The 21463-nt window shown below is 46.4% G+C and overlaps 1 protein-coding gene across 1 annotated transcript in view; it reads left to right on the top strand.

Annotated features, from left to right (window-relative positions):
* Positions 1 to 21456, top strand: part of LOC124487096 (ADAMTS-like protein 1) — a 45986-nt gene extending 24530 nt beyond the window's left edge. Inside the window, exons 3-14 of the mRNA XM_047049133.1 lie at positions 10314 to 10441; positions 14486 to 14531; positions 14712 to 14948; positions 15880 to 16006; positions 16161 to 16235; positions 17323 to 17480; positions 18473 to 18584; positions 18719 to 18857; positions 18994 to 19044; positions 19251 to 19455; positions 20967 to 21114; positions 21368 to 21456. Of these exons, the coding sequence (XP_046905089.1) occupies positions 10314 to 10441; positions 14486 to 14531; positions 14712 to 14948; positions 15880 to 16006; positions 16161 to 16235; positions 17323 to 17480; positions 18473 to 18584; positions 18719 to 18857; positions 18994 to 19044; positions 19251 to 19455; positions 20967 to 21114; positions 21368 to 21456 (1515 nt within the window). The remainder of the gene's footprint in view (positions 1 to 10313; positions 10442 to 14485; positions 14532 to 14711; positions 14949 to 15879; positions 16007 to 16160; positions 16236 to 17322; positions 17481 to 18472; positions 18585 to 18718; positions 18858 to 18993; positions 19045 to 19250; positions 19456 to 20966; positions 21115 to 21367) is intronic.
* The last annotated feature ends 7 nt before the right edge of the window (positions 21457 to 21463 follow it).

Below are 21463 nucleotides of genomic sequence, written 5' to 3'. Positions count from 1 at the left end.
AAAAGTAGCAAGTGGGTTGCATCTGGGCACAAGAAACAGAATGAACACAAAGTCATTTGTAGTCTGACTCTGTGTGGTGTGTTAGATCATGGCTCTGAGGCAGGTACCCATCACAACTGAGACTCCAAGATGTCTGCATAGCAACCAGTCATACTTCATGTTTCCTCAACAGGCATTCTGGTCTGAGGGACTGAGAGGACTGATGTGGGCGGGGGGAGGAGAAGGAGGGGTGGGAATGTGCACGTCCAGGAGCAGATTTATCAGCAGGGCTGGTGAGGACTGCCCTGCCCTGGAGGCCCTGGAGATCCTCCTGAAATCTCTCTCTCTCTCTGTTTCTCTCTCTCTCTCTCTCTCTCTCTCTCTCTCTCTCTGTTTCTCTCTCTCTCCTCTGTCTACCATTCTCTCTCTCTCTTTACTCTGTCTGTCATTCCCTCTTCCCCTCTTTCTTTCTCCTTCTCCCCTCCTTCCTTTTCTTTCATTCTCTCTGTTAGTCCCTTTGCCTCCTTCCCTACTCTCTCATTATCTCTCCTCCCTTCCTCCTTTCTCTATCCCCTGACCAATGACTAGTGCTGGGAGAGTTAGGTGCTGGAGAAAGATGAATGGGCGACCTGGGGTTTTCACCCTTAAACACTCCACCTTCCACCTCTATCCTCCCATCCCTCATGCTCATCTCTGCTTTCTCTGTCTCCGCGTTGGAAGGGGTCACATAGACCTCTGTGTTCCCGAGGGCGGTTCCTGTTATTGAGGCGAGGACAGGTCTGAGAGCTTCCTAGATGAATGTGTCCATGATCCACCATATCTGAGTGTCAATTCATTATTCATCTCCTTCATCCCTCTTCTGTGACGCACAATGATGAGCCATTTTGGCATGGTTGTCATGAGAATGAGAGAGTCGATTTCTCAGACGCAAGAAGGACGTATTTCAAGGGGAAAAAGTGTGTAAAACAATAGGGTTAATAAAATATGGAGATTTATTGAAGAGCCTGTTTACACTGGTCGGGTAAAGAGAGGCTCAATGTTGTATTCTACCAAAATAATTGCATAATCACCCATTTTCCAAGGCCTTTTTTCCCCAGTTTTTTTGTCCATGGAGAATTATTGCATAGAAGGGTTCAGGGTCATGCTACGCCCCACAGCCAGGGGTGCGTTCAGAATCCTATTCACTGTTCACTGAATTAGGTCCAGAACCAGGAAGGTGTGTTGCAGCTACTAGATTTATGGTTCCACAATACACGGCAGAGGATTGCAGTGAAAAACACAGCCTAGATATCTGGGCTGAGGCCCAAGATGTTAGTAATGCCACTGACTTGAAATGACTGGTGACAGGCATCCCAGAATGCATTGTCCCTTAAGAGGATCTCGCTCTGTTCTACTAAAGATACAGTTACAAGAAGCTACTTGTGCTCAGCAAGCCATCCATACCTGAAGTTGACCACATGGGAATAACTTTATTATATTACATTTGAGGTTGTTTTTCCATTATATCTTCTTGTGTTTCCTTCTGAGAGACATGTTCTGCTTTTTGGATGAACTGCTTATGGATGTACAGATAAAAAGCTTAGGACAAGAAACAGGGTTTGAATGACAGGGTCAGACACTCTACCCTCCTCAACGTTTTCAGGGAGAAGGTGAAGGGAAGAATGGGTGAGCAAGGATGAAGGTTCGGATCTGGTGCTGCATTATGGCCCTGTTCATTGGGAAACACAGATTGTATGTCCTTTAGAAGAGTCAGATCATTTATACAATCAACCCCACAAACGTACTAATATGTGTGTGTTACATTTTTTTAATCTTTTTTACAGATAGTCTGAAAGTGATTTATCATACGGTTTTTCATAGGTGACCTGCAATACATACATTGTACACAAGATGACACTGTTTAGTTATAAAGGCCTCTCCTCTCTTTCTTTTCCTCTCATCTATTTAGCAATTCCCTGTTGGTTTGTCCCTTAGCAGGGCCTGTGTCTGATGACATCAACAAAGACAATCTCTTCCTGTCATGTGGTACAGTGTCATTGCAGCTGTGAAGGGAGTCTGTTTTTAGGGGATGATGTCAGAGTAGTGGAGATGATGTCAGAGTAGTGGGGATGATGTCAGAGCAGTGGAGATGATGTCAGAGTAGTGGAGATGATGTCAGAGCAGTGGAGATGATGTCAGAGTAGTGGAGATGATGTCAGAACAGTGGAGATGATGTCAGAGTAGTGGAGATGATGTCAGAGTAGTGGAGATGATGTGAGACTAGTGGAGATTATGTCAGAGTAGTGGAGATTATGTCAGAGCATTGGAGATGATGTCAGAGTAGTGGAGATGATGTCAGAGTAGTGGAGATGATGTGAGACTAGTGGAGATTATGTCAGAGTAGTGGAGATTATGTCAGAGCATTGGAGATGATGTCAGAGTAGTGGAGATGATGTCAGCAGTGTTGCATCGAGGTCAGGGAGCGATCCCATTGTGTGTCTTGTGGGCCACGGGAAGGTCAGGAGGTGGACAATGTGAAGGCACACACACGCAATACCTTTATCCAAACACCAGTTCTGCAGTGAGTACATGTACGTTTTCATAGACCTGCTGCTAAATTGTATTACACGGGATAACACCCAGCCTACAATGTGTTATAATAACACAGACTGGCACGCACATGCCATATATTCCCCTGTGTTTGCCCTCAGTGTGGGTACAGACTCAGTCAAGTCGTACTGCAAGACGCTGACAACGCTCCAGACACAAGAAGGTGCAGAAGAGGGCCAAATATCATCCTTGGTTTGATGAACTTCTCCATATGGTAGACAGAGATCAGTGTCCCCGCTGCTCCGCCAGCAGGCTCTCCTCTCCTCGGCCTCCACTGTGGTGGTGTCAGCTGTTTTCCTTTGCCATTATCTTGCGGTCCTATTTCGGGTGAAGCTTTTCGTGTGTTGCGACCCCTTAGTATCCCCCTTAAGTGCCATTTTAAAGCTCTCGTTCACCCTTTGGCAGATCTGGAGGCGACATTTGGAGAGAGTGATGGGCCGTTGTCTGAGCTGTGTTTATCTTAAAGCTTTGATGAAAACCTAGCATTCGTGCCCTGTGGGCAAGTGGGCTTAGGGTTCCCTGAGGCTGTGTGCTTCATGGGCCTGTGGTTTCTGGAAACAAGGACAGCTACTTAGGGCAAGTTATTTTCCCTGTACACGAGAAGAGAGCCAGCAAGATAATGAAACATTTGGAACAGGGAATATTATGATTAAGTATTCATTCATTAAGCAGACACGTTTAACCTATGTCTAATTCAATATCTAACTTTAGATGCTGCAGGAGGTTGGGTGTGTGACACTTGTGGGCAGATTGGTATGTGGATCCGTAGTTCAAGAGATAAAGGATAAAGGAGACAAATAAGATTATAGATTGTTCTCACTTAAGGCCATTGTCAATGGACACGTTAACTAAAGCCAGGGTGATTCACTGTTTTTAATTGGACAGCCTAGCATGATGCATAACGATCTCCCGAGACTCTTTCCCCACACTGTCCACGGTGACGGTGCTTCCCTGCGCTGATGACAGAAGCATATGGGCTCGGAATGTTCGTCTAAAGGCATGCTGTGACATCATTTCCTGTCTGCATCTGGGTGCTCAGAGACAAAGCCCAGTGGCAAGGTGCTGACAGTTAAGGGCTCTGAGGCCTGTCGACGACTCCGGCACCCTGGAAAGGCATGGGGGGGGGGGGGTTGGAGACTGACTGTCAAGAAACAAAACTAAACGAAAAGAAAAATGTGTGTGTTCAAATTAGCGTGAGCATTCAAAGAGACCTCTTGATTCTGGATGCGGTTGTGATATTCAAGGTGATTTATGGGAAAGCAGGTCCAAGGTTGTTTATTGAGCTGCCGGGGTTGAGGCACGAGTCCATGAGTGGACGAGAGACAGACGTGCTGGCATCCAGAGCTTTGGGGACTGCGAGGAGAAGCTGCACAGAACAGAGCATGTGAAGACAACACACAGTGTCACAGAGGGACCATCCTCCATGACCGTCACCTCGGTCTGCCTCTCCTCACCTTCCTGAGGAGACATCTGAGCTCATCTGGTTGCATTGATTTTTGCCATTGTGAGGACTATCTTAGGTGGCACGTTCCGGGTCAGTCACCCCTGGAAACATGAGGAGACGATCCAAACAATCCAAGATAGTCTACAAAGTCTCAACTAGTAGTTTGTCACATAAAAACCCTACAGTCTGTTTTCCATTTCTTTCAGCCTTTAGGTATTAGTTTGGCTTCTCGTCATCTCCTTCCTGGTCTGCTTGCCTGACATTTGACCTTGCCTGATCCACTTAGGGGTCTTTTTTTTACAAGCCATGTGAACCCTGCAAAACCATTCACCATATAGCATGAACTTTTTATGGGTCTTCTTACAGACTTTTTGTTTGACTGTGTCAGAATAAAGACGACATCATCTAGTAGAATGTCTGCACAGACTCCCTGTTCTACCTACTGCATAATACTCAGCTGTACTAACTTGAACCCAGCTGTACTATCTAGAACCCAGGTGTACTATCTAGAACCCTCAGGCAGCTGGTCTATTCAGAGGCTATAAGGAATGGGCTCCAATACCGTTAAATTAAACTAATTGGCTATGAGGGAAATTTGGAAACCAAAACAAATGAGTCACCCAGACAGGAAATGGACGGGTTGACATGCTGCCAGAACAGAGGACGTGTGTCAGATGTGGGTCTGACAGTGGTGTCTTCTGGGAAGTGTCACGCAACTTGGAAGCGAAGCAAAATCCCATAAGGTCCATGTAAATGCATTGAAGACGACAACGCGAAAGGGCTATAACTAATACAGCAGGGGCCCAATCTGAACAAGCCTCGCAATACCTGACTCAAGACCCAACATAGTGGTTAGCCAGTGGAGCAACTTTACATGGCCTGTCGTGTCTGCGCAGGGACTCCTTGAGGGGAAAACAATCTCTTCCAAACACCATAGTGGCTGTCGATTAGTATTTTTTGGGGGGGCGGAACCCCAGTGGAGTTTAACTATAAGCTGCTTGCTGTAGAAGGAGCTGTCCTACACATGACTGTAGGAAACGCTCTGTTGATCTGAGGGGCGGCAGGAAACTGTAAATGTCACTGCAGATTTTTAATCACGCACCATATCCCTGGGGCTACAAAGGGTGGTTTATGGACTTAACTGTGAAGAGGCTCGAAGATGATTTTCTGCGTATTAGTATCATGAGATTTTGTGTTCGATGCACCATCTGATGTGGAATAACTCCTCAGATGTTAGCGGGAAGGGTTTCGAATACTTGCATGGATTACATCTAATGGAATGAATTAAAAACGTTGCATTGTCTGCTCGGATTACATCCCATTTTGGTTCGAGCCAAAGCAAGGATTTAGTGATACCATTAAGAGCATCAAAAGCTGCATATCTCCATCAAACGGGGATTTACTTTAACAGTCAGCATATCAGTTACAGTGCTGCCATCTCCTCTCTTGGTTTAGAATCCTCTGCCATCCACAAAGCTCTCTGAGTAGTTTACATCCCACCGGATATTTCAGAACGTCCAAGCTGACATTACCTTATTTATGAGCGCTGGACAGTGCTGGAAAACAAATCTCTTTGTTTTCAGTTCTAGCTGTGGGGAGCACATGTCGAGGCAGAACAAATATCTTCCCTCTGCAGTGCTCTGGGAGATGGCTGTCTGTTCTGAAGCCTAGTGAACCGTGCCAGTGGACACGGGGCTTGTAGCCGGTCAGCTTGGCACTTTATCTTTCTGCTGCATGAAACATGATTTACCTAAAGTGGCCTCCCATCCTACATGTCTTTCTCCCTCCGTCGCTCTCTCTCGTGCTCTCTCTCTCTCTCTCGTGCTCTCCGTCTCTCTCTCTCTCTCTCTCTCTCTCTCTCTCTCTCTCTGTCTCTCTCTCTCTCTCTCTCTCTCTCTCGTGCTCTCCGTCTCTCTCTCTTTCTCTCTCTTGCTCTCTCTCTCTCTCTCTCTCTCTCTCTCTCTCTCCTGGACCCATATTCCGTTTCCTCTGTAGGTTTGTTTATGGCTCAGTAAATCTGTCATTTCCATATTACTACCAACTCCCTGTCCGAAACAAAACACTGCTATCGCTCGTCATGACTGTATGAGCAAAGGGTCCAGTCTCCTCATGTCCTCTGCTAACTCAGCACCCATGTCCTCCCACTCACCCAGTACTCATCTCCTCCACTAACTCAACTCAATCAGCATGTTACACTTTCAGTTTCTAAAAATTGCGCTGAGGATGAAAGAGGAGATTCATTTCAAAGAAGGTGGAAGAGAGATAACAGCAAAATGTAGATGCACTGATGGCCACTTTTATTTGGCCTCATCAAGGAACTTGATAGGTTCCATAAAAGATACATTTATTGGGAGAAAGGCTGTTTCCCCCCACGCTGAAACAAGCATATAGAGCTCATTAAAGTGTCTGATTTAAGATTAATGTCTCATGTTTTGTCCTAGTCTCTGTGTTATGGGGTTTCAGTTTTCCTTTTGCCTGATATAAAATGTATTGAGTTGATTGTCTGAGAGTTAAGTATTTATTATAATCCTCTGGTTTGAAGAGGGGGGTATATGTTCAAGTGTGTGTCATAAACCTTCTTTCCTGATGTGTAACATTTTATGCACAACCCTGGAAAGCTTTTACATTTGTTAACGTTCTCTTCAGAGTAAATTATGTCTGGGTCGTACTGGACGCTGATGTTTATGTCTAATGTGTTCTGATGGGAGACGTTTTAGCTAAGTGCAGTTGCCTTGATATTGCTTTGACGTTGCTTGAACTTTCCAGTGCCATGTTTAGCCTTTAAATTTAACACTGAATAGTATAAGTTCAGTAGCAGGCTATTTCAGTCGAGTATGTTTGAAACATGAGCGAAATCCCCACACCGTTTTGCTTATGGAACTTAAAAACTGTTAAGGATCGACTTCCATGTTTAAACAAAGGTTTTTCTAGATCTTCACCAGAAAAGTAAATAGTTCACAGTAGGGTGTTCAGGGGCATGACTATCTAACTCTGCCCACAGGAATCTGTGGAATCGACCTCCAAACCAATCTTGTGGTACAGCAGACTTCACTTCTGTACATTATTGCTATTAGCGATCTAGTTTCTCCACATGGAAAATGAGTAATCATTTTTCATGCATAGATAGTTACAGGAGTGAGACTGTATTGTCACCCTTTACGTCTGTGCATAAACTCTCTCTTTTTCTCTTTTTCTCTGTCACACACTTCGGCTCTCTTTAAAATGCTCCCTCTCTTCCTAATTCTCTCTCTTTCTCCCTCTCCTCTCTCTCTCTCTCTCTCTCTCTCTCTCTCTCTCTCTCTCTCTCTCTCTCTCTCTCTCTCTCTCTCTCTCTCTCTCCTCTCTCTCTCTCTCTCTCTCCCTCTCTCTCTCTCCATGTAGCGTGTGTCCACATGTGCGTGCTCATGCCATGTTTGCATAATGTGTGCGTGTGCGTGTCATGAACGACAGCCTGTGATTAGGGGGACTGATTATTTGTTTAGGCATAGACCCCACGTTCCTCTTTGCCTTAAATTGATTGCAATTATGTATCTGTTTAGTTAATTGTGGTGCGTTTGATTGGGAGTGTTTTTTTTACATCAGAAAATCCTTTTAAGAGAAAGGGGTTGTAGGCTAAGTAGTCTGCTTGTTGTGTATTTCAAGCGTATCCCACATGAGGTTAATGAGACATTTTCTGTGCTCCACACATTAACTGAAGTACTTTTATGTAGCTGATATGTGAAGAAGGGTGCACATAATTCATTTATGTCGACACCTTCTTCTGCCCACACTTGCTCGTAGAGCTGTTCTGTTTATGTAAAGGCCACTCAGCTATTTACAATCATGTGTGACCAGGTATGTCTCTGAATCCTCTTGTAGACATGGTCATGGTCCTGGGGAGGACATGGTCATGGTCCTGGTGACTGGGGTTATATAGGTCTTGGTATTGTCCCACCAGGAGACACCTGGGTATGCACTCCCCTTTCCTCCTGTGCAAACGTGCTAACATGAACTGCCAGATGTTATGAAAGGCCCCATTGAAAGTCCAACTTGTGTGTGTGTGTACAGTATATGTGTGTGCGTGTGTGTGAATTCAGATTGAGTCCATCTACTGTACTGTAGATAAAGCACAAGCTAAGTTATCCTCCAGTTCTCAACGAGCAGGAGAGAGGGAAGAGCACAGGGAGAAAGAGAGGGGAGCAGAGAATGAAGGCAGAATAGAAAATGGGCGATGGAGAACTCTGTATGTGGAAGCCTGTAGGTTTTGTGATCACATGCACACCTGTGGCTCATCTACAGCTGGCTGGCTCTGACACACAACTCAACCGTCCTCTGATTGGCTGGCAGGCCGGTCCTGGTGACTGGAAGGGGGCTTTTCCATCCAGCCCCCTTCCCATCGCAGCGTTCCCCAGCACAGTGAGGAGAAGGAGAGCTCCGGACAGGGAGCCACAGCCAGGACACGCGCGCACACACACACCGAGTCACACCAAGTGGGACACCAAGTGCACGGCTTCCAGACACACACACACACACCTCTAAAAACATACACATACGTTCCTGTGAGCATGGACAAGCACTCATCTGCAGGCAGGACACTGCTGGCAGCACTTCTGATCCTGGTACAGTAACCTTCACTCTTTGCTTGGGACAGGTGAAAGGGGGGCTACTTTTCATGTGCTTGTTATTCTGTAGGTAGCTTTAGTGTGTCTCAGCTGAATCATTGTGTACTGTGATGGATATGCTACTGATCAGAACATGTTGACAGGCTACCCTGGGCTTAACCTTTGCTCTCATTGAGTAGGCATGCCACCTTTACATTGCTCTTATGTGCCAGCCAACTCGGAGGGGTGTGTGTGTTCCATATGAAGTGTGTTTTCCATATGAAGTGAGTAAGGGTAGAGGCTGTAGAAGAAGCAGGGGCTAAAACACCAATATGTGACAAATCGGTTTCTGTTTTTAACAGATTTATATTTATACCAGACACCTGGCTCAATTTCCTTTTTGAGACAAAGTTGTGGGTCTTTCGGAAACGTCTGTGTGTCCAGTTGATCAATATCTCTGTGTGGGATTTACTAGTATGAAATAATACATGTGACTTCATGAAATATGAGTCAGCATACACTCTCACATTTGGTGTGTGATTTTAGTGCTTTGTGAGGATTCCATTCTTCATCAGGAGTCTCTACACTGAACATTCTGTAGAATTCAATGGAATGTTCCATATTGGTGTTCTCATCTGGTTTTAATTAGAAGTTTCAATTACATTATTAAAGATTTGTTACTAGTCCAAGAGAGTGTTTTTGTTGTTGTTGAATATTCTATCATATTGTATTATTACATGCAGTATGGACATGACAAGACCAATCCTTCATATGTTATTGTGCAATATGCGTTGGGAAGGCCAAGGTCTGGAGAAAGAAAGAAATGTACAGTTCCCACATATTGCTAGACAATCTCTCTCACATGACAACACTGATCACTTGACACCGTTCAAATAAACACCTGCCTGGAAGCAAAACGAGTCACTCCACGAGCAATAGGTCTCATGTGAAAACATTGATTTGAGATAGAGATGGAGCGAAGAGGAGAGAGAGAGATAGAGGGGGGGGGGGGGGGGGGGGGGGGGTGAGATGGATGAGGAGAGAGAAGAGAGACAGAAAAGGGGAGAGAGAAGAAGCAAGCAAGCTTTCGGTATTTGGCCGTCATGGTACATCTGAGATGCTCATTATCCTTGCAGGCGTGTATTTCATCTTTTCATAATATTGATCTTGGATCGAAACTATTATCTCCACTTCTTCTGCTGCCTGATGTGGTGAGGGGAAATTATAACAGAAATACAAAGGAAATAGTTAAGACTGGAGCTTGTTCAAATGCATTCCATTTCACAATGTAAAAGATGATTCGGACATCTGATTTAAATAGTCTGTGGGAAGCTGAGATCTTAGATTATTTCCGGTTGGTCTTTTAACATACCTCCCTTCAGCACACTCTCTCACTGCCTGCTTAGTGGAGTTTAAGTTCATCTGTTTCGGAATGTAAGGACCTGGTTGGAGAAGCTGAGTCATTTAAATTGAGATCAGATTCATTGATCGCTCTTGATGCACCTGTGTAAGAGCGTGTGTTTCTGACTCCTCCCTCCTGTGTGAGAGCGTGTGTTTCTGACTCCTCCCCCCTGTGTGAGAGCGTGTGTTTCTGACTCCTCCCTCCTGTTTGAGAGCGTGTGTTTCTGACTCCTCCCTCCTGTGTGAGAGTGTGTGTTTCTGACTCCTCCCTCCTGTGTAAGAGCGTGTGTTTCTGACTCCTCCCTCCTGTGTTTGTGCAGAGCTCCCGGACGGCACGTTCAGAGGAGGACCGGGACACGCTGTGGGACGCCTGGGGCTCCTGGAGCGAGTGTTCCCGCACCTGTGGGGGAGGGGCCTCCTACTCTCTTCGCCGCTGCCTCAGCTCCAGGTAAGACTGTCAGCCAATCACCCTCAGCTCCAGCTAAGATTCTCAGCCAATCACCCTCAGCTCCAGGTAAGACTGTCAGCCAATCACCCTCAGCTCCAGCTAAGACTCTCAGCCAATCACCCTCAGCTCCAGGTATGACTCTCAGCCAATCACCCTCAGCTCCCGGTAAGACTCTCAGCCACCTTTGTCCCTCTGAGGCAAGTCCACAGTCCTTCAACTTTACCCTGAAAGATGCCCTTTTCCAATACCTGGTTCCCATCCACTAACTCTACTGGACAAGCACACGTGTACGAATCCCTACAGAGAGCCTTTAATCAACTAACAAGCTATCCCAGTGTAAGTTCAAACCATTACCTTTCACTAAGGAGGGACTTTAATGTATTACAAAGTAATGGCTTTTGTTCACAGAGTCAAGTCTTGACTAGGAGATGGACTGGCTTCCATTAAGGTCCCATATGAAGTCTAGGGAATGTGGAGGGGTAGAGGGGAGGGGGGGGTTTCTCTCTCTCTCTGGCTCTTGGTGGTTTATGTCCTGCCAAATGGAGCGAGACGGGGTCCCTAATAGCGTGTGTATTTCTTGCCACAGACCCCTTTTCCCATGGGCTGCAATAGGAGAGCTCTATATTTTATAAAGCTGTTACCAAGCCCTAAAGGGCCAGTGCATTGCCCCATCTACCACCACCCAACAACAAGGTTACGTCTCACCAGTAGTTTGTCAATGAACAGAATCAGTCACTGATTACAAGTAATGGCAAGTTTTTTCATCCCAAGCACAAAAAATACTTTGAATAAAGCACTGCTTTATTCAAAACCTCAGATTTGACGGTTAAGGTTAGATTATTCTGCAGAAGAAAGAATTAAGTTATTATCTACTCAGTGTCATACCATATATTGATTATCCCAGCTAAACATACCCATAGGGAAAAGTCTCAAAACCTGGGAGCTTCAAACATTGAGCCAAGAACGACTTCTTAAGTACCTCTTAAAGAGGCGAGGGCCTCTGCTCAATGTGTACGTTCTCCTTTCATCTAATCCCAGACACCTTAAGGGACTCTGCTTGAAACAGTCCAAGTGGCCCAGGGCAGGCTCAGAGGCCAAGTCCAAGCAGCCAATCACAGATGCCGCTCACTCAGGAGCACGAGAATGAGAGCGGGAGAAAAGTATGCTTTCCATAGAAATGTTGTCACATTTATAGACTGGGAAATATTTGCGTGGTGACTTCACCACATTCCGCTCTTTACAATTCCCACTGTGTACCCTGTCGATCCTGGCACTCCGAGGGTTCTTCAAGAAGGGTCCAGACCAGGTCTCCACCACGTTGGAGACCTAAGGGGGGGGGGGGGGGGTTTGCGGGGGGGGGGGGTGCAATCAGATGCAACATCTTGATCTGCAGTCAAATACTCTACCGCTGAGATATACCCATCACATAATATACCGTACCCCGAACACTGGTGTTAAAACACTGTGGTCTGTTGCTGTTTTGAGCATGCATTTCATTATATCAACAACTATAACTTCAGTTGCCAAGAGCATCTGGTTTGGTCATTACTCAAATAGCCTGCTGGCTGTGAAAGGGATCCTCGTGAACTGGCTTGTTGAGGAGGGGTTTGAGGTTTGAGTGTGTGTTCTGTACATATTCATATGTGGGTGTTCAAGTGTGTCCATTTGCATATGTGTGTTTCTTTGGAGATTTTTTTTTATGAATGGAGTCCTTTGGTGGTTAGTGCGGTGTAAGCATTTGGGCATGAAGTAGCCCCCCCACCCCCCTCCCACCTGGCCCAGTCCCCCATCAGGGACCAGTAGCCTGGCCCGTGGTGCCACATCAAAGGGCTCCACTTGGTGGGAAACAGACCTAAAACATTCCAAGCCAGCCCCCCCATCGTGCCCCGACTAGGGGACCTGGGACCCAGGACACACAATCATCCACATCCACCAGCACACACACACACACACACACACACACAACTCCCACCATCCAAGAGTCACCTCACACCACAGCATGAGTAATATCTGCACATGCATGGATCCATCCCAAGCATACTTTTCCTGAAGCTCATTAGGCACAATCAAGGCCTAGGATGTGCGTACAAACGAAAACACACACACACACACAACCAATATTAAGTGTGGGTTGAGTAAGTGTGGACATATGGATCAGCTGTGATGTCAGTCGAATGGGATTCTGTGGTATGGGGAGAGAGCATGTTGTTTTAGTTTAAGAGTCGTTTGGCCTTGGGATCCCCACAGGAATTTAAAATCCTTTATTCATACGATAACAAGATGTGAAAGGGTGGTGACATGAGGGAATGTCATCAAAGGTGTGTCACAGTTATGTCAAAACACTGTCGTTTCGGTGGCAGTTTCATTAAAAGTGAACATTCTCAATAGGAAGTCTTCTCATGAATGTGCGTCTGGAAGTTGTGGCTATAGAGCTAGTTTTAAACAACTCATTGTGTGGCCTGTGTAGCTGAAACTAATTACAACTTCACTCGACCTAACCGTAGCAGGGAAACATTCTACAGCCAACATCAGCAATCATATATTGAACAGACCTCGGTCAAAAGCTATTTGAAATACTTTCATTTACGGTACATTATTTAATGTCTCTGTGCATGCTGGCACAATTAAACCCAAATAAAGCCGAAAAACCATGACAACATCTCAGGCTTCAGACATATGCTAAAGTAGCCGAGCAACCACCTAAAATAGAAACTGTAAATGTACTGTAGTTTATCATGTACTGCCCATTGGAAGGAGCATGGGACAGATGGAAGCAAGGCAGGCAGGATGGAAGGAAGGAAGGAAACAAGAAGGAAGGCTGGCTCGATCTGGCCGGTTCTTCTATCATGCCTCTTCTGCATGACTCTGCTGATGGGGGTGCCTCTCTTTAGCACACACTAGAAAAACATAAAGAAAAAAGAAGCAAACAGTGAGAACATATTTCATCCAACATTGGCCATATCCCAGTGCTCAGACATGTCCTTTACATTATTATTCTAACGACGGTTTAATGGTTTATAGAACCCACATGCAACTTGCACTCGATATAACCAATCTATAACATGCCATGTCAACTCAACTTGATGACAACATTACGGGTATTACTATGATTGATTCAGTCTAGTTTGTGTGTGTGTCCCCAGATGTGTATGTGTGTGTTCACCCATGTCCCTGTGTGTCCATGTCTGTGTTTCCGTGTTTGTGTGTGTGTGTGTGTGTGTGTGTGTGTGTTGGTGTGCAGCCACAGTGTAAGAGTGTGTATGTGTGTGTGTGTGTGTGGGGGTCTGTGTGTGTGTTATGAGGGAATTCCATCCATAGCTTTTTTCTGTGTTTGTGTTATATTTTTCAAATATATATCCAGACTCAGCAGGTTTTTTTTTCTCGTCTTCTCTACCCGTCTTTCCCTCGGTCTCTGGAAGTGTCTCCTTTGTTAGGCCCCACGGCCATGTTGTTTGGTTTGGCAGCGCAGGCTGTCTGGCTGTGTCATCGGATCTAATGATCATGCCATGCCGCGCACGCCTTTCTCCTCTCTGGAATAATATCATGAACTCCTTTATCCCTCTTGCATCTGTGAGTCATAATTCTGCAATGTTGCCTTGAATCATGATTACAGATTAGCTAAGGCCGGGTGACACTGGAATTCCTCTCATGTTATGGAACTGGACGACTTCTCCCAGAGTCTGTCCCCCGCCTGCTCCTCAAGGATAATCAGCCTATCGCAGGTGCCATCTCTGGCTCACCAATCTCCCAGCATCAAAGTACAAAAAAGGAATCCCAATTTGCAAATGCGGTTGATTCCTTCATCTGGACTGAAACAGCAAAGACACTCATCCAGAGAGCGGTGCCAGGCTGTCTGAGACAGCTCAGCACATTTTGCTCTCATAGTCCAACTGTGGTCTTCTTGCTTAAGGCCTCTTGTTAAAAAGCCCAGATTTGCCCACCATGAAAATGTAATGTAACAGAAAATGAAGATCATACACTGCGTGCACTTTATTGAAAAGCCTTTCAACAAATCGTTTTTTTTTCTGTGTCGTCCCCCTGTAGGAACTGCGAAGGGCAGAATATCAAATATCGCACATGCAGTAATGTGGTAAGTTTAGCCGATCTCTCTCTCTCTCTCTCTCTCTCTCTCTCTCTCTCTCTCTCTCTCTCTCTCTCTCTCTCTCTCTCTCCCCCTCTATCCCTTTCTCTCTCTCTCTCTCTCTCTCTCTCTTTCTCTCCTTCTCCCTCTCCTGCTCCCACTCTCTCGCTCTCTCTATCTCGCCCTCAGGACTGTGCCCCTGAAGCGGCAGATTTCCGCGCCCAGCAGTGCTCCGCCCACGCAGACGTGCGCTACGACGGACAGTACCACGAGTGGTTGCCGGTGGACAACGACCCCGACAACCCCTGCGCCCTCAAGTGCAGGGCCAAGGCGTCGGGCCAGGTGGTGGAGCTGGCTCCCAAGGTGCTGGATGGCACGCGCTGCTACACCGAGTCCCTGGACATGTGCATCAGCGGGGCCTGCCAGGTAGAGAACGCTAGCCCCTTCTCTGATGCTGCTGGGAGCTGCCAGGAGAAGTGTGGGGGTTCGGTTCAGACGGAGGTCGCCTTTTCCAAAAGGGTTTTTCGTGACCGAGGTCGTATTTGGAGCGTAGAGCATTGAGAGAATTCAGGGAACGTAGAAAAACAAATCGACTTTTGGGTTTCGTTTTAGTGACTCTTCTTTGGAAAACTGTATGCTTCTCCATCTCTTTCTTTTCATCTGTCTCTTTCTGTTTGTCTTTCTCGCTTGCTTTGGGACCACGATCTCTGAAGTTAGGTTGAAGTACTGGTCTTGACAGTTCACCTGCTAACTATCATCACCATAGTGTTATTGCTAAGTTCCTAATAAAGTTCTTATAAAGTTATTCCAAAGTAGGACAAACAACATTCCTTGGAACATTCCCATGGAAAATATATGTTTATGTCAAAGGCTACATACTAGTACAGTATGTCTAGCCTTACAAAAATATTAGCAGATAGGTCTGCTATTTAAACATCTGCCACCCAACCAGAAGATGTATTCTCCTGGTCGTCTGGTCTTCTCACTTATTCCATGCCAAGTGACAAATCACTAAACCTAATAAGCCACAGTCCCATTGGCTGACTTGTACAAAGGCAGTTTGTCAGCAGAGAGCATCTGCTTTGTGAATGAAAACCAGATGAGTGAGAAACAGTCAGGGACGTTGTGATTGACATGTCATGCAGCTTTCATTTGTTGAATGAAATACCATTTGTTTGTGCCGCAAGCTATACTGAATACATGCTGAGCGTCTGTGTGTGAGGCTGTTTGTCAGATGAGTGATGCTCATCATGTGACGCCCCAATGAGTGATGCTCATCATGTGACGCCCCAATGAGTGATGCTCATCATGTGACGCCCCAATGAGTGATGCTCATCATGTGACGCCCCATCGATAGATTGTGGGGTGCGACCACCAGCTGGGGAGCACAGTGAAGGAGGACAGCTGTGGCGTGTGCAACGGAGACAGCTCTTCCTGTAGGCTGGTGCGAGGACACTACAAGTCCCAGCATTCTTCCGGAAAGAGTAAGGAAGTTGCGTGGGAGTGTCGATTGAAGTCTTTCGAGTACACGTTTAGCAAATATCTCACTGGCTTGACTCCGCCTCTCGTCTTCCTCTGTCTCTCTTTGCCTCTCTCTCTCTCCCTCGCTCTCTTTGTCACCATCTTTCTGTCTTTCAGCTGAGGACCAGGTCATCGTGATTCCTTATGGGAGTCGACATGTTCGTCTGGTCCTGAAAGGCCCGGATCACTTGTGTAAGTCTTGGTAGGTCTGGGGAATTTCCATCCAGAACTAGACGAACGATGCTTGTCTTGTTGTCTGCATGTTCCTCTTATTTCCTTACAGATCTTCAAAGTTTCACCTCTCCTCACCCACGCACTGTGTCAGGGTGGACTGTTCAAACCCTAAACCCCAAACTAGAACATGCTGAATCCTATTTTCACTACTCAATCGGTACCTATGTAACGGCATAGCTGTCAAGACAAAGGGTTAGTGTTATAGTTCCACGCAAAAGCTCTCACAGTGCAGCCAAAATCCAGTAGATGACCAGTGTTTCACAGATACTCTAGAAGGAAATAAACACACGACTGTATCTCCCTCCTGAGACACCCTGCCTGCCTCACCAGCTCCTCTCGTCCGTCCCTTCGTAGGGCAGAATCTGAGGGTTGGAGTGCTGTGTTCTCCTTGGCTCCTGTAAGGCCTCGGGAAGCCTGTCTCCCAAGAGCTCTTAGCCCAGTATCACTGATGTCGAAGCCTTTGGCAGCAGAATGGCATTCAGGAACAATCGATAACAAATGTTTCCGCCCGTTCTCCTTCCCCTCTTTAAGCGAATGCTTAACAGTTAACAGATCTGCCGAGCGGAGCCAAGAGGACTTCTTCTCTTTTATAAACAGACAGATTTCTCATTAAAATATTTCTTTTCCTTTTCGCTGTACTCAAAGGGTAATCACATGGTCGGGTGCGGGTATGACTGCCTCTACTCGGGGGATGTTTTGCTGCTCGTGTTCTCATTGTTGAAACTTCCACACTGGATTTAGACAAGGCCCCATTACGCCCAGGGTTGACTTGAGGTCCAACAGTGGAAAACCTGTAGCAATACACGTTTCTCTTTGAGTCCGAATGTCCTGAGTGTAAATATACACATGGATATATAATCCATACATGGATATATCATGTACAGATTGATACATGTTGTATGTGTAGCTAATTGAAGTGCTAACATGAATGGCTTAGCAACGTCGACCACTTTTCCCATCGCCAGGGTTCCATTGTGGTATTCCTTTTGATGTTCCACAGCTGTGTATGTTTGTCATGCGCCGCTTTTGTTTGTCTGGATTCTAGATGTGGAGAGTAAGACCTTGCAGGGAGGGAAAAGTGAACTGGATTTGGCAGCTTCTGGGCAGCATCACCTGGAGAACACAACCCTGGACTTCCAGAAACTGTCTGACAAGCAGGTCCTGAGGATCCCAGGCCCCCTGGGAGCTGACTTCTCCATGAAGGTAAACCGGAAATGGTTCAACTGGGGTAGATGTCCTGCACTGGATATCTGACCCTCAATAGACCACTATTCTCTACTACAGAAGGTGCCATAGATCTTATGGACAAGTTATTTTCAGAAGTTATTATCTTCCTCAACCACACATGACCTATTTAGGAATTACAGCACTACTGGACATTACAGTGTGTTTTCCCCTCTGTGCGGAAGCCACAGATATATGAGGAAGCCAAATCAATCCAGGATCCATGTCCTTGTTTCCTTCAACTTCCCATGAACCCTCTGTGTTGCAAAGAGGGGAAGGAGGATGTGATCTGGTTTCTGGGCCTCCTTGATCAGCGTTTCGAATTGAATGCACACAGTTCCATGTCAAATGTCCTAGAGTCCATGTTTTCCCATTGCAACATCAACTTTTTCCCCCATATTGTTTTCCCACCACATTCAACACACACACAAACACACACAATAATTATACCTTTCAATGTCTTGTGTTGATCGTCAAAAGAGGAAAAAGCTGAGACGAATGTGCGTGTGTGCTGTCGACAGTGGCTGTTCACTTTTATACTTGCTGAATGGTTCTTATATTTTTCTTTTGTTGGTTCCCTTGAGGTTCAAAGTACCAAGCCCTGGGTTTATCTGTTCCCCTCAGTCCCCACACCCAGCCCTAGTGCTTAACCCTGGATCTATCTGTTTCCCTCAGTCACACACCCAGCCCTAGCCCCAAGTCTAAAAACTCATTCAGTTCAGTCCCTCTGGGAGGAATGTGCTTTCACTCAATGAAGCACGTTGTCACTTCTGGGGAAATGTGACACACTTAGCAGGTCTACTTGGGCAAGGCTGCACCTAACCCCTCTGGCTTTAGGAAGGAAAACATGAGAGCATCCTGGATTCATTATAAAGGACTTTGTTCAGTCTCAACAGAGATATGACCTTTTTTGCTGCAGAGGTCAACTGTATAGTCGTTTGTTAAGTTCTTCTCTGCCGTTGAGTCTGTAGGTGCGATTCACCAGCGGAGTGGACAGTGTGGTCCAGTTCATCTTCTACCAGCCCATCGTTCATCGCTGGAGGGAAACAGACTTCTTTCCTTGCTCAGTGACCTGTGGCGGAGGTAACAGGATGTTATAGGCTGTGAACCTTTCTGTCATTTTGCAGAAGTTAATATCGACAGGCTGATAAAATCTTAATTATCCAGTACATTTTGGCCTTGTGTACTGTAACTGTCAACGTGATGATTGGTTGTAGGATATCAGCTGACTTCGGCTGAGTGCTTTGACCAGCGGAGCCAGCGTGTTGTGATGGACCAGTACTGCCACTACTACCCTGAGAATGTTAAACCCAAGCCCAAGCTGCAGGAGTGCAACATGGACCCCTGCCTGGCTAGGTTAGTAATCTGCCCTCTAACATTGGAGCAAAGTCATCGTCACTGTTCAGATTCGCTTGGCACCAGTAAAGGTTGTCATTTTGTTATGTCCATGATGCCGTCTAGATATTTTTTTTTCTCGTATTTTCTTTTTTAGCGATGGCTACAAGCAAATCATGCCCTATGACCTCTACCACCCTCTACCTCGGTATGTATGGATGGTAGACACACTTACCCTCTCACAAACACACACACACACACTCTTTGTCTCCATACAAAAAACACATACAAATATCGACCTTGGTTATACAGTACGTATGGGCGCGTCCTGCGGAAACGAGACCCATTTTCCATTCCAATGACCCCGGACGTTCCATGTGCTCCATGTGCCCCCCCTCCCCTCCTCTCCCCCAGCTGGGAGAGCAGCCCCTGGACGGCCTGCTCCACGTCGTGTGGCGGGGGCATCCAGAGCCGCTCCGTGTCCTGCGTGGAGGAGGACCTGCAGGGCAGCGTCACCGCCTCGGAGGAGTGGAAGTGTCTGTACGCCCCCAAGACGGCCATCATGCAGCCGTGCAACACCTTCCACTGCCCCACCTGGGCGGCTCAGGACTGGTCGCCTGTACGTCTCCGAGCTCACCGTTAGCCAAGTCACATGGGCAATTATGTGTCACGTCACATGGTCGATTATGTGTGTGAGGAATGATTCTGTCCATTAGAGACACAATACCTATTATGTTTAGGGGGGAGTTTTGCCCTAAGAGCTGGGTCAAGATTAATATAGTGTTAATGTTAGATTTGTATAGAACTAAACTAAATAATGCCCTTGGGTGCAAAAGGCCAAACTTTTTTGGGGGCACTACCTGACCCTGTTACCAGGCATCCGTGATTACGTTTGTTACTCTCACATCTGATTGGTCAGAGATGGAACTGGGAATAGTGTGTCTAATCTACACCATACAGGGGTGCAGAGAACTCTTGATTAAACAGAACGGGTGCCAAACAGAGAGAAAGCCAGAAAACATGTTAACCTGACATTAACCAGATGTTTTTCAATATAATTCAGCCATCCCTTCACACCACAGGCTAAGTTCTCCACACAGAAACCCTCCGAACCGGCAGCATACCCAGGTGTTTAAAACACCACCTCTTCTGAGTGATTACCGGTAGCAGTTCTAACCACACTCCCGGCCCCGGACCCAAATGCCTCCAAAACAAACACAACTTTAATTAAAAGTTAAACAGAAGTCAAAGGTGCACCGAGTCCTCATCTTCTTTGGTGGCGCACACACAGACGTTGTCAAGACGCTCAGCTCCGGATACCATTCATGGATCCCAGATTCTCTGTGACAGAGAAGTATGAACTTATTTAAGCTATTACTATTACACTTTTAGTCAGATGCTAACTGCGTTTAATTGGCTTTGTACCCGTACTGCGCGCAATGAGAATAAAGTGAAATCTTGTTGAATCGAATTTGAAAACATGACCCCCCTGCCGCTCATGGCTAAGTGATGGTCCATCAGAGAGCCAGGTCCCATGTGAGTTACACGTCATGCGGGAAATTGACCTCCTCTCTCCAGTAAGTACACAGGAGACAGACCGGGGGCGCCAGGTTTTGTGAACCCCCTAAAACCCTGCATCGCTGTTTGCCTTGCACATTCTTCCTCTGAACACCCCACTTAAATACTTGTCTTGGCAAAGTATGCATGCATGCAAAAAAAAACCTTGCCGGCAGAAAGTCTGCCAACATTTTTGTGGGTCACCCTCCCTCATCTTCTCCCAACCTGAGGTATGAAGTGTCTCAAGCATCTGACAAGGAAAGGTGTCAGAGACTCAGAGAAAGATCCAGCTCGAGGAAGAAGCAATGACCCCATGTGTGGCTTTAACCATTGATGCTGTTTAATCACAGTGGGATACCAAAAAGACGTGGCTTGGACGGGTCTTCCAATTGAACAAAAAACTATCTGCTATATCGAGGACTTCTATAGTGTGCAATCCTCCAGCAGCAAAAACCCTTCGCACAACCCCCTAGGCGATTGATATTATGTATGAGTGGACATCAGCCTACGTTATGCATCCCGTTCATGTACAGTAGGCAGTGTGTTTAAATTAACCTCTCCTATCATTTGCAGTGTACTACGACCTGTGGACAGGGCCTGCGCTACAGGGTCGTCCTCTGCATCGACCATAGAGGTCTCCACGCCGGAGGCTGCAACCCCACCACCAAGCCCCACATCAAGGAGGAGTGTCTCATCACAGTCCCCTGCTTCAAGCCCATAGGTATGCTGTTCCCGCCTCCCAGTCGACCGTGAGTGCCGTCTGTCGAGTGATCCTTCACACTGGTAGTGATCAGTGCGTCAGGTGATCAGCAGATGCTTCTGAAATGGCTGCCGACATGCTGAATGTTGATTTGGTCGCGCCACGAATTTGATTCACCCTGATCCGTTTAGTTTTTTTTACTCCTTTGCAAACTCTCCCAGTTTCTCTCCCCCTATCCGCTTCTTCCGACACTGAACTCTCTCCCCTTCTGCAGAAACCCTCCCTGTGGAGGCCAAGCAGCAGTGGGCCAAGCAGGCCATTGAGCTGGAGGAGGAAATCGTTGTTTCTGAAGACCCCACGTGAGTCCAGG

Source organism: Hypomesus transpacificus, chromosome 25, assembly GCF_021917145.1.
Source record: "Hypomesus transpacificus isolate Combined female chromosome 25, fHypTra1, whole genome shotgun sequence".
Taxonomy (NCBI): domain Eukaryota; kingdom Metazoa; phylum Chordata; class Actinopteri; order Osmeriformes; family Osmeridae; genus Hypomesus; species Hypomesus transpacificus.
This window is presented reverse-complemented; position numbering and strand designations above follow the sequence as displayed.